Source organism: Nyctereutes procyonoides, unplaced genomic scaffold (assembly GCF_905146905.1).
Source record: "Nyctereutes procyonoides isolate TBG_1078 unplaced genomic scaffold, NYPRO_anot_genome, whole genome shotgun sequence".
Classification (NCBI taxonomy): domain Eukaryota; kingdom Metazoa; phylum Chordata; class Mammalia; order Carnivora; family Canidae; genus Nyctereutes; species Nyctereutes procyonoides.
Window position 1 is genome coordinate 21054024 of NW_026575043.1, and position 23222 is coordinate 21077245.

The 23222-nt window shown below is 40.7% G+C and overlaps 1 protein-coding gene across 2 annotated transcripts in view; it reads left to right on the top strand.

Annotated features, from left to right (window-relative positions):
* The window catches only part of LYRM4 (LYR motif containing 4), a 162278-nt gene that overhangs the window by 71528 nt on the left and 67528 nt on the right, over window positions 1-23222 (top strand). The window contains exon 3 of one of the 2 annotated variants that reach the window (XM_055322566.1): window positions 6262-6298. The exons of the other annotated variant lie outside the window; for it this stretch is intronic. Coding sequence (XP_055178541.1) covers window positions 6262-6298 — 37 coding nt within the window. The remainder of the gene's footprint in view (window positions 1-6261; window positions 6299-23222) is intronic. 2 annotated transcript variants of the gene reach the window in all.

The window sequence follows — 23222 nt, forward strand, 5'->3', positions numbered from 1 at the left end:
ATTGGGCTCCCAGCTTAGCATGAAGCTTGCTTCTCCCTCTCCCTCTGCTCTTCCCCCCAATTCAGGCTCTCTCTCTCTCTCTCTCCCTCTCTCTCTCATAAATAAATAAATAAATTAATTAATTAATTAAATAAATAAATAAAACCTGTGCCCCATCAACCAGTGGTTTTCAGACCCATTAACATACCTTGCCTGAATTATTTACTGTGTGGTTGCAAACTGTTAATTTTTCTTATTCCCTTGTCACCGAGTTTACTTCTGCAGATCACTGGGGGGCCCATTTTTAATGAGGAAAAAACCTAAATTACATTCAGGTACATTTCTCACTAATCTATCTTAATTCTCCCAGTTCAACAAACTCCTTTCCCTAGCCCAGTTTTCAATGGAGATGGCCCCTACTAACCCATTTTGAGGTTTTGTCTTAGAGTTCTATTCTTCCCAGAATCACATGGCTCCACTCTTTACACTCAAGAGGCTTGGGTTCAGTCTGGTCTCAGAAGGACTTCAGATCATTCCTTGTATTGCCTGTGATAATCAGTCAACCTACATGGACCACCGGCATGAACACATATGGAGACCAGGTTCGCCTCTCTACCCCCCTGAGGATCATAACTGCACCCTGGGTTTATAACGTCTTTTTACCTAAGGTATAGGGAATAGTTCTCATGTGTATCAGTTCTCTTTACCTCATGATTTTTTTATGGCTTCTAGGATTCCATTTGATGCCTTACCATGATCTGTTAATTCTGTCCCCCAAAAGTAGAAATTTTACTTGGTTTCTTTTTATTTTTCCCCCTATTACAGACAACATGGCCAAAAATATCTTTATGTACATCCTGACATTTTTCTTAAGACAAGTTCCTAAAATTAAAATCAGTGGTTTTTAAGGTATTGAGGCAATTTCTTATAATTATTATATTTTTTAAATTCCAATATAATTAACATACAGTATTAAATTAGTGTTAGGGATGCCTGGGTGGCTCAGTGGTTGAGCGTCTGCCTTCAGCTCAGGGCATGATCCCGGAGTCCTGGGATCGAGTCCGGCATTGGGCTCCTTGTGGGGAGCCTGTGTCTCCCTCTGCCTATGTCTCTGCCTCTCTCTCTGTGTCTCTCATGAATAAATAAAATCTTATTAATTAATTAATTTAATTAATTGGTTTTAAGTGTACGATATAGTGATTCAACAATTCTGTACATTACTCAGTACCTATCATAATGAGTGTACTCTTTCTTCCCTTTCACCTATTTCACCTATCCCCCACCCACTTTCCCCTCTGCTAAGCATGAGTTTGTCCTCTCTAATTAAGAGTCTGGTTTTTTGGTTTGTCTTATTTTTTTTTCCTTTGTTTGGTTTCTTTTTCCATGTAAGAATAGAAATCGTACGGGATTTGTCTTTTTCTGACTGACTTATTTTACTTAGCGTTATACTCTGTTGCAAATGGCAAAAGATTTCATTCCTTTTATGGCTGAATAATATTTCCTTGTGTGTGTATATATATATATATATATATATATATGCCACATCTTTATCCATTCATCTACCAATGGACACTGGGATGCTTCCGTAAGTTGGCTATTGCAAATAATGCTGCTTTAAACATGGACATGGGGATGCATATATCCTTTTGAATTGGCATTTTTGTATTCTTTGGGTAAATACCCATTAGTGCAATCACTAGATCATAGAGTAGTTCTATTTTCCATGTTTTATTAAACCTCCATACTGCTTTTCACAGTAGCTGCACTAGTTTGCATTCCCACCAACAGTGCATGAGGTTTCCTTTTTCTCAACATCCTCACCAACATTTGTTGTTTCCTGTTTTTTTTTATTTTAGCCAGTCTAACAGGTGGGAGGTGATATTGTAGTTTTGATTGCATTTCCCTGATGAATGATATTGAGCATCCTCTCGTGTGCCTATTGGCCATCTGTATGTCTTCTTTGGAAAAGTGTCTGCTCACATCTTCTGTCCATTTTTTTATAGATTTTTTTTAAGATTTATTTATTCATGAGAGACACAAACAGAGAGAGACAGACAGAGACATAGGCAGAGGAAGAAGCAGGCTCCTCGTAGGGAGCCTGATGCAGGACTCGATCCCAGATCCTGGGATCATGACCTGAACCGAATGCAGGTGCCCAACCACTGAGCAACCCAGGCATCCCTCTTCTGTGAATTTTAAATAGGATTATTGTTTTCTGGGATGCTGAGTCATATAAGTTCTTTATATATTTTGAATACTAAAGCCTTATCAGAGATGTCATTTGCAAACATCTTCTCCCATTCACTAATTTCCCTTCTGGTTTCATTGTTTCCTCTTATATGCAAAAGCTTTTGATTTGATATAGCCCAGTAGTTTATTTTTGCTTTTGTTTCCCTGGCCTCAGGAGACATATCTAGAAAGATGTTGCTATGGCTGATGTCAGAAAAATCACTAGGCCTGTCCTCTCTTCAAGAATTTTTATGGTTTTAGGTCTCACCTGATAAATTTAGATCCTTAATCCATTTTGAGTTTATTTTTGTGTGTGGTGTAAGAAAGTGGTCCAGTTCCATTCTTTTCTTGTAGCTGACCAGTTTTCCCAACACCCCTGATAAAGAGATTGTCTTTTTTCCATTTTCATATTCTTGCCCCCTTTGTCAAAGATTAATTGATCATATAATCATGGGTTTATTTCTGGGCTTTCTGTTCTGTTCCATTGATGGGTGTGTCTGTTTTTGTGCCAATACAATACTGTTTTGATTATAACAGCTTTCTAGTACAACTTGAAATCTGAAATTGTGATACCTCCAGCTTTGCTTTTCTTTTTCAAGATTGCTTTGGCTAGGGGGATCCCTGGGTGGCTCGGCGGCTTAGCACCTGTCTTCGGCCCAGGCCGTGATCCTTGAGTCCCAGGATCGAGTCCCATGTCAGGCTCCCTGCATGGAGCCTGCTTCTCCCTCTGCCTGCATCTCTGCCTCTCTCTCTCTCTCTCTCTCTCTCTCTCTCTGTGTGTGTGTGTGTGTGTGTGTGTATGTCATGAATAAATAAATAAAATCTTAAAAAAAAAAAAACAGATTGCTTTGGCTAATCGGGGTCTTTTCTGGTTCCATACAAAATGTTAGGATTATTTGTTTCGGTTCTGTGAAAATGTTTTTACTATTTTGATAGGGATTGCATTAAATCTGTAAATTGCTTTGGGTAGTTATGGACATTTTAACAATATTTGTTCTTCCAATCCATTAGCATAGAATATCTTTCCATTTGTGTTATCTTTGATTTCTTTCATCAGTGGTTTACAGTTTTCAGAGTATAGGTCTTTCACATCCTTGGTTAAATTTATGATCTTTAGTATAATTGTAAATGGGATTATTTTCTTAATCTCTCTGCTGCTTCATTATTAGTGTACAGAAATGCAATAGATTTCTGTATATTTATTTTGTATCCTTACTGAATTTCTTTATCACTTGTAGTTTTATCGTGGAATCTTTAGGGTTTTCTATATATAGTATGATGTTATCTGCAAATAGTGAGTTTTACTGCTTCCTTACCAATTTGGATGCTTTTATTTCTTTTTCTTGTCTGATTGCTGTGGCTAGTCTATGTTGAATAAAACTGTTAAGAGTGGACATTCTTGTCTTCTTCTTGACCGTAGGGAAGGGAAAAAGCTCTCAGTTTTTCAACTGTTGAGTATGATGTTAGCTATGAGTTTTTCATATGTGGCCTTCCCTATCTTGAAGTATGTTCCCTTTAAACCTACATTGTTGAGGATTTGTATCATAAATGGATGTTGTACTTTGTCAAATGCTTTTTCTTAGATCTCTTGAAATGAACATATGGTTTTTATTCTTCCCTTGTTAATGTGATGTGTCATGTTAATTGATTCACAAATACTAAACCACCCTTGCATCCCAAGAATAAGTCCCACATGACTGTGGTGAATGATTTTTTTAATGTATTATTGCTTCAGTGTGCTAATATTTTTTTGAGAATTTTTGCATTTATATTCATCAGACACATTGGTCTATATTTCTCTTTTTATAGTGGAGTCTTTATCTGGTTTTGGTATCAAGGTAATGCTGGCCCCATAGATTGAATTTGGACGTTTTAATTCCTCCTATATTTTGGAATAGCTTGAGGAGAATAGGTATTTTTTTTTTAAAGATTTTATTTATTTATTCATGAGAGAGAGAGACAGAGACAGAGACACAGGCAGAGGGAGAAGCAGGCTCCATGCAGGAAGCCTGATGTGGGACTCGATCCTGGGACTCTAGGATCAGGCCCTGGGCTAAAGGCGGCACTAAACCGCTGAGCCACCTGGGCTGCCCGAGAAGAATACGTATTAACTCTTCTTTAAATGTTTGATAGAATTCACCTGTGAAGCCATCTCCTCTTGGGATTTTGTTGTTGTTGTTGTGAGTTTTTTGATTATTGATTCAGTTTTGTTGCTGGCATCCTATTCAAATTTTATATTTCTTCCTGCTTCAGTTTTGGGAGGTTATGTTTCTAGGAATTTATCCCTTTCTTCTAGGTTATCTAATTTGTTGGCATATAATTTTTCATAATATTCTCTTACAATCTTTTCTATTTCTCTGATACCAGGTATTTCTACTCTTTTATTTCTGACTTTGAGTCCTCTTGTGGGGGGGAATGTTTTTGTGTTTCCTTTGTGATGAATCTGGCTAAACATTTATCAATTTTGTGTTTTGTTTTGTTTTTTTCTAAAGAACCAGTTCCTGATTTTATTGAACTGTTCTATTGGTTTTTTTAGTTTTCTATTTAATTTACCTCTGATCTTTATTATTTCCTTCCTTCTACTGGTTTGGGGTTTTTGAGGGTTTTGGGGGGTGGTTCTTAAGATTTTATTTATTCATGAAAGATGCAGAAAGAGAGAGACACAGGCAGGGGGAGGAAAAGCAGTCTCCATGCAAGGGACCCGATTCGGGACTCCTTTCCAGGAATCCAGAATCAGGCCCTGAGCCAAAGGCAGACGCTCAATCCCTGAGCCACCCAGGTGTCCCTCTCTTTCAAGCTCCTTTAGGTGTAGGGTTAGGTTGTTTATTTGAGATTTTTCTTGCTTCTTGAGGTAGATCTGTATTGCTATAAAATTCCCTCTCAGGACAACTTTTGCTTCTTCCCCAAGAGTTTGGGCCATTGTGTTTTCATTTATATTTGTCTGCATGTATTTTTTTTTATTTCCTCTCTGATTTCTTGGTTAGTCCATTCATTTTTTAGTAGCATATTATTAACCTACATATATTTGTGGTCTTTCCAGATTTTTTTCTTGTGGTTGATTTCTAGTTCCATAGTGTTGTTGTCAAAAAGGATGTATGGTATGACTTTGGTCTTTTTGAATTTGTCAAGAATAGTTTTGTGGCCCAATATGTGATCCAGTCTAGAGAGCATTTCATGTACACCTTAAAAGAATATATATTCTGCTGTTTTAGAATGGAATGTTCTGAATTTATCTGTTAAATTCATCTGGTCCAGTTTGCCATTCAAAGCCACCTTTTCCTTGTTGATTTTCTGTTTGGATGATCTGTTCACTGAGGTAAGTGGGTTTGAAGTTCCCTACTATTATTGTATTATTATTAATACTACTTTTATGGTTGTTACTAATATCTGTATATATTTGGGTGCTCCCATGTTGAGTGCATAAATATTTATAATTGTTATAACTTCTTATTGTATCATCCCCATTACTATCATATAGTGTCTTTGTCTCTTGTTATAGTCTTTGTTTTAAAGTCAGTTTGCCTGATCCTGCCACTTTCTTCTGCCCTGCAAAGTTCTGTTGAATAATCAGCTGGTAGCCTTATGGAGTTTTCCTTATATGTAACTATTTTCTCTCACTGCTTTGAAAATTGTCACTACTTTTTGACATTTTAATTATTCTGTGTCTTGGTGTTGATCTACTTGGCTTGATTTTGTTAGGAGATAATCTGTGCCTCTTGGATATGGATTTCTGTTGCTTCTCTAGATTCAGAAAGTTTTCAGCTATTATTTCTTCAAATAAATTTTCTGCCCCCTTTTCTCTCTCTTCTCCTTCTAGGATCCCTCTTATACATATATTATGATACTTGATGTCGCGGAGTTCCCTAAATTATTCTTATTTTGCATAATTTTTTTCTCTCATCTCCTCAGTTGATTACTTTCTATTACTCTGTCCTCCAAGTCATTGAGACATCTGCTTCCTCTAATCTACTGTTTATTCCATCTAGCATATTTTTAATTGAATTTATTGTGTTCTTCATGTCTGATTGGTTCTTTTTTTATCTCTTTGTTAAGGGTCTCACTGATGTCCTCCACTCTTTACTCAAGTCCAGTGAGTATCTTTATGACCGTTACTTTAAATTCATATGTATTTCTTATCTCTATTTTGCTTAGGTCTCTTGCTGTGATTCTGTTCTGTTATTTCATTTGGAACATATTCCTCTGTCTCCTAATTTTGTCTGTCTCTGTCTGTTTCTCTGTGTTTGGAAAGTCAACCACATCTCTTACTCTTGAAAATAGTGGCCTTATGAAGAAGAGGTCTGTAGTGCCCTGCAGTGCAGTGTCCCCTCTTCACAAGAACCTGGTATTTCAGAGGTGTCTCCTGCGTGTTCTGGGTACATCCTGCTGTTGTGGCTATGCTGCTTTTTCCTCTAGTCCAGTCATCTGCAGTGGCTCTCTTTACTTATTGTGGGCAGTGTTTGGTCCCTGTGGTGTTAGTGGACCAGTCTGGGGCTTCCTTGGGCTTGAGTTGAGTCAGACCAGCTGTTTGTGGAAGACTAGAGCACCAGACTGCAAGGCGCTTTCCCTGTGTGGTCTCCTGAGAAGCTTTTACTGGTGAGTAGGCCTGTAGTCATACTAACTTAGGACAGTGCACTGCTGGGGCCTGAGTAGTATGTGGGGTTATCGTTCCCTCTGTCTGGGGCAGAAGTGTCTTTGGAGTGGTGATGACCCCTTTTGGGGGTGCTTGCACACTGCTAGGCTTGTAGCACTGCTCTGGATGGGCTGTCGCCAAGAGCATAATGGAGGGGCAAGATGCAACATAATGGGCCCAACATAATGGAGGAGCCCTCTGCAACATGCAGAGGGGCTGGATGAACAGTGTTTGCTAGGTTTGCTCACAGGCCCAGGGGAGCAGGCCTGCAGCACAGGGACTGTGGCAGGCCTGGCCAGAGGGGACAGATCCACTGGAGTACAGTGGTAGGGGGAGGGGGAACATTCGCAAGTTAACTGCTGGTTCCTGCAGGTGCCTGTGTATTTTGCTGGGAAGCAGAGGAGAGAAATGCCACCTGCTAGCTCTTTTGTTTCTGGAGGAATCGCCCAAGAATCTCTGTCCCTCCAGAACAGCTCTGCGATGAGTAAACAGCTCTCCCTTCTATTTACCTCAGCCGGGTTTTCAAACTGCTGTTTTCATGCTGTATCTCCTTGGGCTGTTTGTTGTGCTGGCTCTTTAAGGGCAAGAATTCATTTCCCCTCCCTGCTCCCCAGAGCTGAACCAGCTGATTTTTAAAATTCAAGGTTTTAAGTCCCACTGACTGTAAGAACTCCTGATATTCAGCCCCTCTGGTTGTCAAAGCCAAATGTTACAGGGATCTGCCTTCCCGGCCTAGGGGTCTGTTTCTCTCCCCTCTTAGCACCTGCAGGTCCCTCCCTCCCACAGAGAGCCCCGCAGGTGCGTCCGCTCCCCACTGAGTCCCTTCCTTGCAGCCTCTTGTCTACATTTAGCTGCGCAGTTTGTTTTGCCATCTTCAGGTTGTTTTCTGGCTTATTTATGCAGCTGTGAGTCTTACCTGGTTGTATCCTGGGGAGGAGGTGAGCGTGGGGTCCTCCTCAATCTGCCATCTCCCCAGAGATCTGGCTTTGAGGTAGATTTTAAAGACGGTGCCTTACGTCTCACAAGCTCTTCACCCTTTCCCCAGAAATAATGTTCACCTATATATACAGACAGAGTTTTGCATAAGATATCTGGGTTTATTGAAGCCGTGGGCTCAGGTTCGGAAATCAGTTTGCAAGATTTAAGTATGAAAATTATCCAAGACCACATTCTCCAAGGAGCTCTCTCATGCCTACTCGGATCATACCATTTCATGATTCCAAACACTAGCTTTAATTCTGATAAGTAGTTGTGAGACTGTTAGGAGCTTTTCTATTATTTGTTGTTAAGAAATGTATATGAATGCATCCGAAATTCTCACTTTTCGAGAGAAGAGTTGGGATATTTTATATTCATAATTAGTTCCTACAGGTTCTCTTGTAACAGTACAGTGAACACTTACCTCTCATAATCAGTAACTCACATTTGTTCTCCATAACTAAATGCTAGTAACTCTGGTTATGGAAGTTTGGGGAATGACACTTTGAGTTTGAAGTTCCCTGATCCGTTACATAAATTCAGTTGTTCTAACCTGATGCATTTATACTATGGAAGACTAACTTGAGAACCTAGACTGACCAATCCATAGGCCTGATATATTTTTCCACTTAAGATCTTAAAATATACCATGATTAAGTACCTTTGATTTTGACTGTTGGGACTCTAAACTAGGAACATCCCACAATGGGAATTGCGACCTAGATTTTTATTTATTTATTTATTTATTTATTTATTTATTTATCTATCTATCTATCTATCTATCTATCTATCTATCAGAAAGAGAGAGAGCAAGAGCAGGGGTGAGAGGGAGAAACAGACTCCCCACGGAGCAGGAAGCCCAACTCAGGGCTGGATCCCAGGATCCTGGGATCATGACTTGAGCTGAAGATAGACACCCAACCAACTGAGCCAACGAGGCACCCTGCAACCCAGATAGTTTTTAATCTTTCTTTCATTTGGAATGGAACATGCCAATGAATTCTTAGCAGCATTTACTGGGGAAAATATTGGAATTTTGAGGTCACTTAAATCAATAGCTGTCCAGGGCACCTGGGTGGCTCAGTGATTGAGTGTCTACCTTCAGCACAGGTCATGATCCCGGGGACCTGGGATCAAGTCCTGCATCTGGCTCTCTGCAGCGAGCCTTCTTTTCCCTCTGCTTATGTCCCTGTCTTTCTCTCTGTGTTTCTTCTGAACAAATAAATAAAATCTTTTTTAAAAATCAATCAATCAGGGACGCCTGGGTGGCTCAGCGATTTAGCGCCTGCCTTCAGCCCAGGATGTGATCCTGGAGTCCCGGGATTGAGTCCCACATCGGGCTCCCTGCATGGAGTCTGCTTCTCCCTTTGCCTGTGTCTCTGCCTCTCTTTTGATGTCTCTCATGAATAAATAAATAAAATCTTTAGAAAAAAATCAATCAATAGCTGTCCTTCCACCTCACCATTAAAACATAGGAATTTTAACTCACACTGTCTACGTCATTCCCTCCAAGTACTCAATTTTGGGCAGCTGAGATATGGCACAGAGATTTCTAACTGCATTATGTTCCAAGAAAATGTCTAACACAAAAATGCTTACCAAGATGTCAGAGGAAGATGACTGATTTAAGTGATGTTTTCTGGGGTGCTGGGTGGCTCAGTTGGTTGAGCATCCAATGTCTGGGCTTGGGTCATAATCTCAGGGTCGTGGAATCAAGCCCCACATCGGACTCCACACTCAGCTCTAAAATAAGTAAACAAATCTTTGAAAAAAATTTAAAATTAAATGATGTTTTCTGGATTAGAGTCTTCAGTCACATCAGAGGTGGTCAGTCATACTGTGCATGCATGCGTTTGTGTGTTGAGGGGGTGTGGTGATTTCAATTAAATGAATAACATCAAATTAATTTTCAATGCACAGCCTATTAGAGCCATCATATTTCATTGATTCTTCATTAAGATAGTTCAGAACAGAGATGATACTACTACAAAATACCAAATGAATTTTCTTCTAAGTAGATTTTTCCTAAGCAAAGTTGCATTGTGCTAAAATACATTTATACATAAGGAGAGCATTTAGAAGTCAAAGCTATTTTTAAAAATGTGCATTCTCAGTTTGAGCCGAACTGTTTAAAAAAAAAAAAACTCAAGGAAATCAATTATTTTGAGTCTATTAAGGAATTTACTGAGACTCCAGGACTGTCTATTCTGTGTGCTCAGTGTAATACTTTATTATACCAAAATAAACTCAGAACTGATTCCAGGAAAACCCTATAAAAAAATTAAAGCAGAGAAGAGTGTGATCTCAGTGTGTGGTATTTGAGGCAAATTAGAAAGCAAGCAACTGAACTCAGATCTGTTTCTGCCCTTAAATCACTAAAGGACCTTGGAAAAATTGCATAAAATCTCTTCGTCTTGTCTACTAAATGAAGATGCCAATATCAGCCTACTTTTCTACTTCAGGAAAAAAATTCCTTGGGTCAGATCAACTTTTGTTATCTAAAGAATCATTGAACATAGTAGAACTCTAATAAAAATGCCTAGATTTGGGACAACAGTGGTCAGATTCATAGGGTAAATGAAGCATGTATTGATTTTTCAGACAGGTGATTTAGCCATCTTTGTGAGGATTTTTTTTTCTTTTCTATATTTTCTGAACTCTTTGTGCCAGCATTGCTAACCATGTAGACAGATTCATTTAACTCTTTTTAAGGAAAGTTGCACCTATCAGCAGAATTGAGTTGTAAATAGCGCTTTTTTCCTCTGTCCAAAGTACCATATGAAGTAATGTAGAGCTTCATGGTCCCTAATGCCTAGGATTTTACAATCAACATTAATTCGTGTCAAAATATAGAGGCTGTGGGCTTGTTGGTCGGCAGACAGCTGTGATCAAGAGGGAGAAAACTTTTCAAGTCAGATCTGCTGTTAAACCCTCAATTGTGATGTTAGGCTAACGACTTAATTTCTTTGAAACTCAGTAAAAATGGGGGCTGTTGTGAAATTAAGATAGGAAAATAATGTTTTATCATCTGAAAAGCAAGCATCAAGTAAGAATTATTTGTAAAAGGAAATGACAAACTGTAAGATGAAAGAGTTTTATTAATAATGATAATAGATCACATTTATTGAGCACTGACGTCGTATGCTAAATGATTTACATGCACTGTCTCATTTAATCTTTCAGCCAGGACTATGAGATGAAGAAACTGAAGTTTAGAGCAGTTAATTATATACCCGTTGTCATTAATAAGTAAGGGACCCAGGATTCACACAGACTCAGAGCCCCAGCTCCTAAGAATCTACCTGATATGATGATCATTGTCAAATGTTAGAGTAAAGGGGAATAGAATACAACCAATAACCCCCTGTGATTTGCAAGTTGGGTAACTTGGTCTTTCAGACATTTACATCTCTTTACTTACAATTTTTTGATCAAAATACTACATTTTCAAGGTAAAAGGCAGAAGAAAGTTTCTTTCTCCTACTTTTCTCCTGACTCTAAATCTCACTTCCCACGTTAAGATTCTTATATAGCCTTCTAGAAATTTCCTGTACATTTAGAGGTAGTATATATGTATGCATATGTGTGAACTCTTCTGTTTAAAACAGATAATATTATACTAAAAATACTCTTTTACAGTCTCTTTTTTCCCCACGTAAATTCTCCCATACCAGAACATACAACCCTTTCCCCCTCTTTAATGGCTAGATGGTATTCCACAGTGTGGTAATTTAACTAACTGGTGTTGGACATTTAGTGACCTCAGCTGTTTGTCATCATGAGCAATGCACCCACAAACATCCCAGTACCTGTCTTCATGTCGAATAAAGGCCTAGAGGAGGAAGAGCTGAGTCAAAGGTGTGGGCATTGAAAACACAGCCCAGCATTCCCATGCTGCCCAGCAGGCTACCATCCCACCAACCCTGTCTTCATCTCACTCTAGAGCCCCAAGAATATCAAACATTGTCCTCTCTGTCAGTCCAACTTGTAAAAGGTTGTACGGGTCAAATTAAGGATAGTTTATGTATGTTAGCCAGCTCTGTTTTTCTTTGTTAATTTATTCAGTTTTATTGTTTCCTGTCATAATTATCACAAATCTGTTTTCCCCATTTTTCATTTACTTTTTGGCCTTCATTACTACATTTTTTTTTTTTTTTTAATTTTTTTTTTTTTTTAACTTTTATTTATTTATGATAGTCACAGAGAGAGAGAGAGAGAGAGAGGCAGAGACACAGGCAGAGGGAGAAGCAGGCTCCATGCACCGGGAGCCCGACGTGGGATTCGATCCCGCGTCTCCAGGATCGCGCCCTGGGCCAAAGGCAGGCGCCAAACCGCTGCGCCACCCAGGGATCCCCATTACTACATTTTTTAATACAAAGGATTTTAATTTGTGTGTAGTTACTTTTTACATTATTGCCTTTAAATTTTGCATCATGCCAAACTCCCAATCCAAGACTCCAGAATTCTCTTGTATTTTCCTCTGGTGCTTTCATAGGTACTTTTTCATGTCTAATTTTTGATGCATCTAAAACGTACTTTAGTGTAATAATGGAGGTATGGGTTCAGCTTAACTTTATCCAAAATAATATTCCCTTGTCCTAGTACCATTTATCGATAAGTAGGCATCTTTCTCCTAATCAAACTTACCAGGCCAGAAACTTCAGTTCCCTCCATTTAGCTCATAAAGAAGCACCCGTTATTTTTACCCAAGTTAGTTCAGTCAGTTACCACAGTTCCTGCCTCTGAAATCCCACTAATTTTCAGTTGCCCACCCTCCTAAAGCCTCCTTTCTCCCTCTGTTGGCTCCAACACTCCCTCTGGAAAGCACATTTGCGTTTCCCACTTAGTACACTTAGGCTTCTTTGCTTCCATGTCAAGCTCCTGCCCTCCTTGCTTCCCTTGTGCTACACTGTTGAGTTCCATCTCCTCATCTTCCTTTCACACCACAACCCCGGTCATCCCAATGATATGCCAGCTCTTCCAGAAGTAACCAGGTTCCTAATGGCCACAAATATTGTCCAAGTAGGCATCCTAGCAGTGCCTGACCCCTCTGAAGAGCCATTCTAGAGGTCCTCTGCATTGTTGGCATCCTCACTCCTCACCCCCACCTCCCACCCCTGCCAGTCTCCTTGGCTGGCCCTTCCTTTCCCTCTGATCACATCCACCACCATGATGCATCTGTCCCCTTGACGATGACTGTTAAGTCTGCCTCTAGTCATCACCTCCCCTTGGAGCATAGACATTGAAACCAGACAAGCCTTCTGGGATCTCAGCTACTCCCACTTACCAGCCCAGTGATCCTTAGGGAGCTACTTACTGTCTCTCAGCCTCCAGGTGGGTCCATCTCTCCTACAGGATGCTGGGTTTCATATGGGCAGAGACTCCATAGTGTTGTATTTTGTATTGTATTTTAAATAAGATGAGGTTTTGCTGTATTGAGGGCCCCAGTCTGTGTCAGGTATCATACTGTGGACTTTTTACAGCTCGTCTTTGACAAAGTAGGCATATGTTTGTATTCACTTCATATTTCAACCCAGGGCCATTTGAAGCCAGAACCCATCTCTTCCCATTATCTGTTAGTCTTTCTCCAGAAGCTTAGCCTCCATCGGAAAGACAAGCTCTGTTCTAGGAAAATCCTCACTGTGGCCACTTTAGATGTCTGTGCTCAGCCAACATCCCCCTGACTCAGCCTACCTCCTGTCCCCCCAACCCCAGCACAGCGTCACTGACAGACACATCTTCCCTCATTCATTCATTCATTCATTCATTCATCCATTCATTCATTCACTGGACAAATAGCTATCCTTCGTGCCAGACTCACCTGGACATTAGAACTATGGTGGTGGTAGGCAGACTCAGCCCTCCAGGCACAGGCGCAGGACACTATTGTAATGAGGCAAAGTAAGTACAAGGACCGCAGAACACATGGGGTGGGAGGTTGGGGAGAAAGGGCGCTGTTCAAGGGGAGGCTCCCAGGGGCGTTAGCCAGGGGAAGGCAAGGGCTCTGGTGAAGAGAGGCTTACTGAAACTGCAGAGAGAAGCAAGAGCTGGAGACCTGGGGGCCTTGCACCCCATGTGTGGGCTTTATCCAGAGGGAAGGGCCCCTCACATTTTACTTGGGAGCAGCCGCACAATCACATTTGTTCTTTCGTTCCTCCACACAGCTCCCTGTCATTCTGCTGGTATCTGCACGCATCTTCTGTTTACTTATTGCCCTTTGGAAGTGCCTCAGAGCAGACTGTTTAACATGACAACCTAGAACACTTGCTGAGCCGCAGTCAGCACTCAATAGAGTTGGTGCAGAAATGAGTGAATGTTGAGGCAGGGTATATGATCGAGAGTCTTATTTTCCTTTAAAAAAAAAAAATATATGAACTCAAGAGTTATTTATATCTTGTTTATTTTCTTTGGAGAACCAGACCCATTTTCTAAACACCAGATGGCTTAAATCAGTTTATTAAAATGTTAATATGGTTGAGCTTCATAAAATATAAGCAAGTCCTTTTTGTTTTTGTAGGATTCTGACTTCTCCTCAGAGTAAAATCAAGCCTTAATAGAAGTGTGAACACTAGGTTGTTTGATATCTAGTGCCTTCTAAATGGGGAAAGAAGAGTATAGCTGTTTTTCTTTTAAAGAGACAGCTCTTTCGAGGAAGGAGGGGAGATTATCCCAGAGATTTATAATTTTGAACCCCTTTATTGTGAAATGCCACACCACTCGCCATTTGTATTCTGCTTTAGATTTTTGGAATTTGCCTATTTATTTTAATACACAAGATATATCATGTAGACATTAAAAATATATAAGAAAAAACATTTGTCATCAAAAAAGGCAAGTGTGAAACCAGGAAAACAGACCATATTTCCCCCTTAGTCCCTTCCATAAAAGCTTTTGATACACAAGGAGAGAAAAGGAGACTTGATTTTTATTATTCTTAACATCTCAAATAGAGCTTTAAATAAGATGCAGGCTTTCTTATTTCATGGCCAGATTCTTTTCCCTGCCCATTTTGTTTATTTCTAGTCATGTAGCCAAAAGATGAGAAATTACCCCTTTTGTACCATATACTTGATTCAGTGGATCTGAAGTGGGGGGAAAGGGAGGGTGTGGGATAAAGACAAATGAGGTCTGATGTGAAACTCACAATAGGAGATTGTATGCAGATAGAAGAATTTGACTCAGTAGTAGGCTCTCTGGACATGTCTTAATAACTGGGATCTCATAGAATTATTCTATTGGTACATGTTAATCCCTTTTGGTGTGGAACTAAATAATAAGAGTTCCAAATATAATAATGATGATAATAGTAAGAGTAATAATAATGATGATGACAGCTACTATTCATTTTGTTTCTTTTTCTCCAGACACTATAACGTATTTTCACTAAGGCTGAAACCAATGCATGCCACTCAAAGCTGCAAAACCCCACATTTCCGTATTTAAAATGACTGCCCCAATAGCAGATGGGGAATGCTGTGTGGTGATAGAAAGCACAAGGAGCCTTTCATTTATACATCATAGGAAAGGCCAGAAATTACAAAGCAGCATATTTTTTCTTTCTCCTGTAGCCATTAGCCCATAAACTCTGGATTAGCCGGCAAGAGACCCTGTTCCCAAATGCCTTTCTAAATAAATGCACACTGGCTATTAGGTTAACATTTCTCCACATGGAAACTAAGCCAGAGGAGGAAAGGCAGAGAGGAAGAAAAGCCATTAGTAATGAAATAATACGTGTGTGCCAGGTACTCACTTAAAATCAAGGCTTTATGCTGTCATTATAGTTTCTACAACTTGATGTGACAAACACTAAATTATAAAAGTAAAACCCACACGCAGACTAAATCTTTTCATGATAAGAAATCTCCCCATTCCCTGCTCTTAGGTTACAGCCTCTTGGAAAACTGATACATTTCAGATGGAGAATATAGAAGGTCCATCTATGTCAAGCAAGATGGCGATTTGACTAGTAATTTAAGTGACTAGTAACTTAACTGCTTAACTGTCCTCTGTCTACCATGCTGATTAAAGAAAGAATCTAAACAGTGCTTCTTAAACATGCTCACATCTTGGACCACCTCTTTAAAGCTTGTAGTTCTAAGCACCTGGACTCTCCCAGTCATGGTAAAGCCATGACTCTAAACTACTTTTAAGACAAAAAGAGACATACCTCTAACGTGTCGTTTGCCTTTTAATATCCAGAGGGCTTATGGCCACGTATAAGTTTATTCCCAGTTTATTAATCTTATATATCCAATAATTGAAGCTTCTAAAGTGGATCTTTGCTAAACATTTATGCATTGATTACAAGCTAAATTTTACTCAACCAATTTAAAAAGCAGTTACTGGGGCGTCTGCCTTCAGCTCAGGTCATGATCCAAGGGTCCTGGGATCAAGTCCTGCTTCAGGCCCCCTGCTCAGTGGGGAGTCTGCCTCTCCTCCTTCCTCTGACCCTCCCCACTGCTCATGCAAATAAGTAAAATCTTTTTAAAAATAAAATAAGCAGTTACTAATCTAATAGAGCTGCTTCTTTTAAGCTCTCCAAACACCTTTTTTTTTTTTTTTAAGTAGGCTACATGCCTAGCAGGTAGCCCAGTGCAAGGCTTGAACTCATGACCCTGAGATTATGACCTGAACCAAAATCAAGAGTCAGACACTTAACCACTGAGCCACCTAGATACCCCAAAACTCTTCAAACATCTTAAAAAGTAGCTGTAACAACACAAAAGTAGTCATTACAGAACCAGTTTCTGTACTTACTCCTAAACCTATTCCAGAAAACTAACACTGTAGGTTTAGAGTTTCAGAAATGTCACATTAATTAATACCAATCTCAATCTTACCAACAAACGAAAAAGAATACTTGAGATTGCAGGACCTGAAGTAGATACCACCTGATTCCTGGGCACCAATCCAAGCTGCCCTTTTATGGGTAAAGTTCATTTGTTAAATCAATACAACTGTGTGTGTCTGTACTTTATTTGTTTCTTTGTTCAACTGGACTACTATGAGCAATAGAGAACAAAGGACCCATGGGAAGGAAGGAAATGTTCTCCCAGAACCATACCGAGTCAGACATGCCAGTATTATACCACCTAGCTAGGTATGTCCAGCGAATAGCGAAAATGCAGACCTAGAGGTCAGAGGGCAGGAGATGGAAGTTTGGAAGTTATCCAAGAAGAGGCAAAACCCAGAGAGTGGGCCGTGTTGCCTAGAGGGAGCAATCAGAGAGAAAAGATGCCAAGAGAGCATTCAGAACAGAGTTTTCTAAGCATGATATTTGCTGGGTCCGTGACTTAGAGCTCATCAGGAAGCCGTCTGTGAAGGGGCAGTTGGGAGGCCGTTTGTATTTCTGAGAGCCACTTAATGAGAGAGAACAGGATCAGCAGGGCAAGCTGGTGACCCAGAGGCAGAGGCACCAACCATGGAAGAGAAGCTCAGTAGTAAAGAGCCTGAGAGAACAGAGAACTGTTTGGGAAGTCGGGAAATAGGTAGATGGGTCCATCTGGGATTTTGGAAGAGAGGGGTTGATTTTTTTTTCAAGGTGCCAAGATTTCATTATGTGTGTTGACCAAGAGGAAGGAGTCAATGCAAAAGAAATCATTGAAGACACAATAAAGAAGAGGTAAAAAAAAAAAAAAAAAAAACGGGATCCCTAGGTGGCCCAGAGGTTTAGTGCCTGCCTTTGGCCCAGGGCGCAATCCTGGAGACCCAGGATCGAGTCCCACGTCGGGCTCCCGGTGCATGGAGCCTGCTTCTCCCTCTGCCTATGTCTCTGCCTCTGTGTGTGTGTGTGTGTGTGTGTGTGTGTGTGTGTGTGACTATCATAAATAAATTTTTAAAAAATTAAAAAAAAAGAATAGGAAAAAATCAATGGATCGATATCCCAGAGCAACCAGGGGAAAGTAGTTTTCCTCAAGAAGCCTCAAGTACCATTAGAGAAGGGAAAGAGAGTAGAATAGATAAAAAGGACAGATCCGAGGCAAAGAAGGAACAGTTGAAGAAGCACACATTTGCTTTTTCCTGCTTTGTCATTCATGTTTCAAGCAAGTTTGTGTTTGGTACTGTAACAACATTGTAATATGGCATCAAATACGTCAACAGTTTCTTTTACTGTTGTTTTTCTGGGCATGAAAATCCATCTATCTTACATGCTCTCAATTCTTTAAAAGAAATTAGCAAAACTATATAAACTTTAGTTTTATAGGTAGGGCTAAGAATGCATTGCCGTGAAAAGAAATAAAGAGGGTTGATAGACTGGATGTAAAGAAAGCAAAGGGCGGCCATTAACAAAGCATCCAAGGGTCATTGTGCAACTGAGGTGACAGAAGGAAAGTCAAAGACGCATTTTAGCAGCGAGATCAATCAGCCTTGTTTTGCAACATTTGGAGCAGATAGAGCAGTTAATGCCATCTGCCAGGCTGGGATTGGCAGGGAAAATGCAGCAGTAGAAATCAGATGAAGCAAGGGCACCCACGCAAGCATCAGTGCAGTGACCCAGCCCCCAGATCCAAGCTGGGTGGCATAGCTGTGGGGCTGGAAGGGGCAGGCGGGCCATGAGAATGGAAGAGACCCATCAGCTGGAGGCCATGCTGAGAAGCAGGAGCAAGCTTGGGGTGACAGACTGAGAAAAGCAGAAGGATGAGAGATTAACTCACCGTCTTGGACTTGGCTATGTTGGTGAGGTCCATAACCAAGGGTAAGTGACATTAGGGAGGCAGGGAGCATCACTGGACTTGAGGATAATAGGTATAAGGCAGGTTGTTTGAAAGGTCATTAGCGTAGAAGCTGATAAACCTAAAAACGCAGGCAGAGCAATGAGTAGACAGGAAAACTGAGCTAGGGACCAAAGTTGTCAGAGAAAGGGCAGAACAGGTAACAGCTACAAGTATCAGAAAAGGGCCAAGACGGCCTCAGTGTGTACCTGCACCACCATGCACGGTGACCCCAGAAAAAGTAGATAGAAACTTCAGAACAATCAAGAGGTTCTATAGGAGCCTCTAGGATTATAGGCTTTTCAGATTTCATCAGTGATCATCTCCTGGAAGATGCTAACATTCTCAGCTTCGCCCAGCAAACAAATCTACTTACTTAGCTGAATCACCATTTGTGGCTTTGCATTGAGACTTAGCTTGTTTGTTTCTACCTGAGAAACTGGCGTGTGACTAGAAGTAAAGGAAATTGATTAGCCTGTGTGACTGGCATAATAAGACCCCATCTGATATAGTCACATCTCCTGTGATTAAGCACAGTAAGGAATTAATAGTAAGCAGAGCCATAGCCCAAAATGTATTATAAGCATGATGGATCAAGATATTACAAAACTCACCTTGTATGACTGTTTCTCAAAAAAAAAAAAAAGTAATAATAGGGGATCCCTGGGTGGCTCAGCGGTTTCGCAGCACCTGCCTTTGGCCCAGGGCGCGATCCTGGAGTCCCGGGATCAAGTCCCGCGTCGGGCTCCCGGCATGGAGCCTGCTTCTCCCTCTGCCTGTGTCTCTGCCTCTCTCTCTCTCTCTCTCTCTCTCTCTCTCTCTCTCTCTATCATAAATAAATAAAAATAAATATTAAAAAAGTAATAATCAGAGAGGTACTGTATGATCCAGCAATTCCACTTCTGGATATACCCCCCAAAAAATTAAAGGCAGAGTCTCAAAAGAGATATTTTATACCCATGTTCACAGCAGCGTGAATCCCAATAGCCATAAGGTAGAAGCAGCCCAAATGTCCATTGATGGATAAAGGGATAGGCAAAATGTGGTCTAGATGTGCAGTGGAATATTATTCAGCCTTAGAAAGAATGAGGCCCTGACTCATGGCAGCACATGGAAAGAATCTTGAAAACATGATATGAAGGAAAATAAGCTGGTCACGAAAGGACACATCTCATACAGTTCCATGTATAGAGGTATTTAGTATAACCAAATTCATAGACACAAAAAAAGTGGAATGATGGTTGCCAGAACAGAGAGTCCATGTTTAATGGGTTCAGAGTTTCAGTTTGGGAAGTTGAAAAAGTTACAGATATTGATGATGGTGATGGTAGCACAAGCATGAGAATGCATTTAATGCCACAGACCTGTACACTTCAAAGTGGTTTAAATGGCAAATTTTAGGTGTAATTAACCACAATTTTATAAAAATGTATGGATACATTTTTCTAAAAAGTGGTTTAGGTGATTGATAAATGTTAGGTTTTATATGTTTGACCGCAACAGAATAATACCGGCTTGGGCTCTGACTTGGAGTTGTTGAGAGGTGTCTGCTCCCCCGTTGTTTCAGTTGTGCATTTCAGTGAGGTCAGTAAGAGCATGTTCTTAACAATGAAAATATATCATTTCCTAGTTGTACAAGGGTGTATAAACCACGCATGCGTGTGTGTGCGCACATGTAAATCCATGCTTTACTCCACTCTGAAATGGCAAGTTTGGACTGCTAGTCAGCCCTCTTCCTTAAACAGAACTCACTTGATTTTAACCCACTCTGGCAGGGAAGTATAACCAGAGAAAACTTTCAACCCACCCATTCTATTCATTTCCGCTCCTGTTTCTCTCTGGGTCAGAAAAGGTAATATAGATATGAAAGACTTGCCTTTCTCAAACCATGACTCTTGGTAAGTATAAGGCATCACATCTTCCAACCTCCCCACTGGGATCAAGGCAGGCGAAGCGGAACTCGGGTGGGGAGCAGCTACCTCATTCCTTCTCCTATTTGTAGGAAAACTTTGAATAGGAAATCTTCATTGGAAATAGCACCTTTTCATCACTTTGATAGTCTTTTCTCTTTTTCCAGCTTCGTATCTTAGACTTCCCCTTAGAGCCTGGATCAGAGGCAGTCCTAAGAACCAGCCAGCCCTGGGATGAGACAGCTGTACAGCCCACAGGGCCCTGGGCCGCCCTGCGAACCCGGCAGCCTCCCTCTCTTGCTGCTCCTTATACTTTTGCCTGAAGTTCACAGCACAGTTTGGGGAAAGCCATTTTCCTCTTTGGGCTGTAAAATAAGCGTGACAGGCTAGCTGATCTATGGTTCCTTTCTAATGTCCAAAATTACCAGGTTCCCCGAGCTGGCCTGGGCTCATATTCTCTGTAATCTGTCTGCTTCTCTATTAGAGTCTTGGCCATGTTGTCTGGATGATTGCAATATGTGTTTTTATTTTGTGTTTCACTAAGCATTCCAAGGAAAAACGAGGGGTGAGTAGTTGTTGGTGTAAATTTCAGTTAAATCTTCACTTTGTTGAAGCGTTACCCTCAGCGAGCCATGACTGACTCCTTTGTAAGTGAGACTCCCAGAGATCAATAAGATCCTGTAGATTCATAACCTTTCTCCTGTTTTGGGATGTGTGGGGTAAGTATCAGGGGGGAGTTGTAAGGAAGGGGAGCACAATCTGCCAATTCCACTTTCGGAAGCAGAGAGTCCATGGAGACATAAAGGACACGTCCAACTGAGAGTGTTCTGGTGCCTCTGTTTTTGAGTGGGATTATGTAAGCATCAGCATCAGTTGCCTATGAAACAGGATGGAGCAGTAGAGGTGTTCAGGAAGCATTACCCTGGCAGAGCCCTAAAAAGCAAAATGGTGAAAAGGTGGCTCCAGCCAACACTTGAAGTGGAGCTAGCTGAGCATACACAAGAATATCTGTAGCTAGGGGTGGTGGAAGGGGAGGAGTGTGGGGGGTGAGGGTGACTGGGCGGCGGGCACTGAAGGGGGCACTTGACGGGATGAGCACTGGGTGTTATTCTGTATGTTGGCAAATTGAACACCAATAAAAAATAAATTTATTATTTAAAAAAAAAAGAATATCTGTAGGTGCTTTGGTGCTATCAGACACTGGCCTGGATTACCGACCGACCGTCTTCATGGTAGCTACAAAATGGTCCTCTGTGTTTGTTAGGGACTCAATGATCGTGTCCCCTCAAAATCATATGTGGAAATCTCGCCCCCTAATGTGATGATATTAGAAGGCAATGTCTTTGGGAGGTACTTAGGATTAGTTGTCATTAGGATAGAGCCCTTGTGAATGGGATGTGTCCTGAAAGAGTCCAGATAGAGTGTGCCTCCTCCCTCTACTCTCTACCATGTGAAGAAACAAGGAAATATCACCAGTCTGCCCCTCACTAGCACCCGACGGTGCTCACACCTGATCTCAGGCTCTCAGCCTCCAGGACCATGAGAAGTTAATGTCTGTTGTTTTAGAAGCCACCCAGTGTTAAAGCAGCCCACGTAGACCAAGACAGTTAAGAGAAAGAGGCAGAGGCAGACAAGGGTAATCAGGTGGGTTGTGAAGTTCACTTTCAGGACCAGCTTGTTTTGCGGTGCTCAATATTGATTCTTCTAGCCAGTCATTTCACAGGAAATGTATAAAATCTCTTTTCCTTGAAAACTTTAAAAAAAAATGTTTTTTTCTGATTTTCAACGTCTTTGGACCGTACTAAAAATAATGTTGGGGATTAAATTTGTTTAGGTCTTTCTTCTCGTTCTTGAAGTGACCTATGCTAAAAGTGAATGTATTCACTTGTCCCTTTTAGAAGTTGCCAGGGAAGGGAATGGCTTACAGCCATAACAGAGATAGTTTGATTCATTAATGGTGTAAATGCTTTACTATATGTAAGTTATACACCGGGGGTTTAAAGAAGTCTAAGTAGATGAACTTTGCAATACGTCCATTTGAATTAAAAGTTGGCATTTATAGCAATTGACTAAAGAATGGTGGGTGCAGAGGAAGGCTAAGCTTCAGCCCTGAATCAAGGTTAATGGGATCGCGTTGGGCCAAGGCTGTCTGCTTCCGGCCATCTCACAATGAAGCTCACCCTCAGCGTATCTCACTTCCAATGTAATGTTGACATTACTCACTCCTGAGTTGACCCGGCTTGCTTTTCACTCCATCACCATTTTTGCATTTCTCCCCAGTTCTGCACACAACAGGCATTAGGAGAAAGATGTTTACACCATTACACAATGCCTGCCACAGGTGTGAGCCAGAGAAGGCGCAAGGTTGTCTCTTTCCAGCCTGCACTGGTGCCTTGCTTCAGGCTGAGATATAGAGAAACACGAAGAAATGGAACAGGAAGCCAAGATGGAAAGGCTAAATGTGCTTTTGGTCCCTTTTAAACTAATACAGATTGCCAGAGTATGAAATCTACCCATATTCACGTGTGCCTTTAAGAGACACTGATACAAATAAGTGATTTTTGTATTTTTCATTTATACACAAACACAGATACATCTGCAAGAAAGCAGTTCACTTTTAGAACTTTAAAAAAAAAAAAGTTATGCTTAAGAATCCTGAACGATGATTTTTAAGAGCCACATGAGAATTTCTACATCCAAGTGTGACTCTTTAAATTATTTGCCTTAAGGACCTACCTGTTTACTGCAATAAACTTCCTTTTCAGAATTGCCATCAGTGTCAGT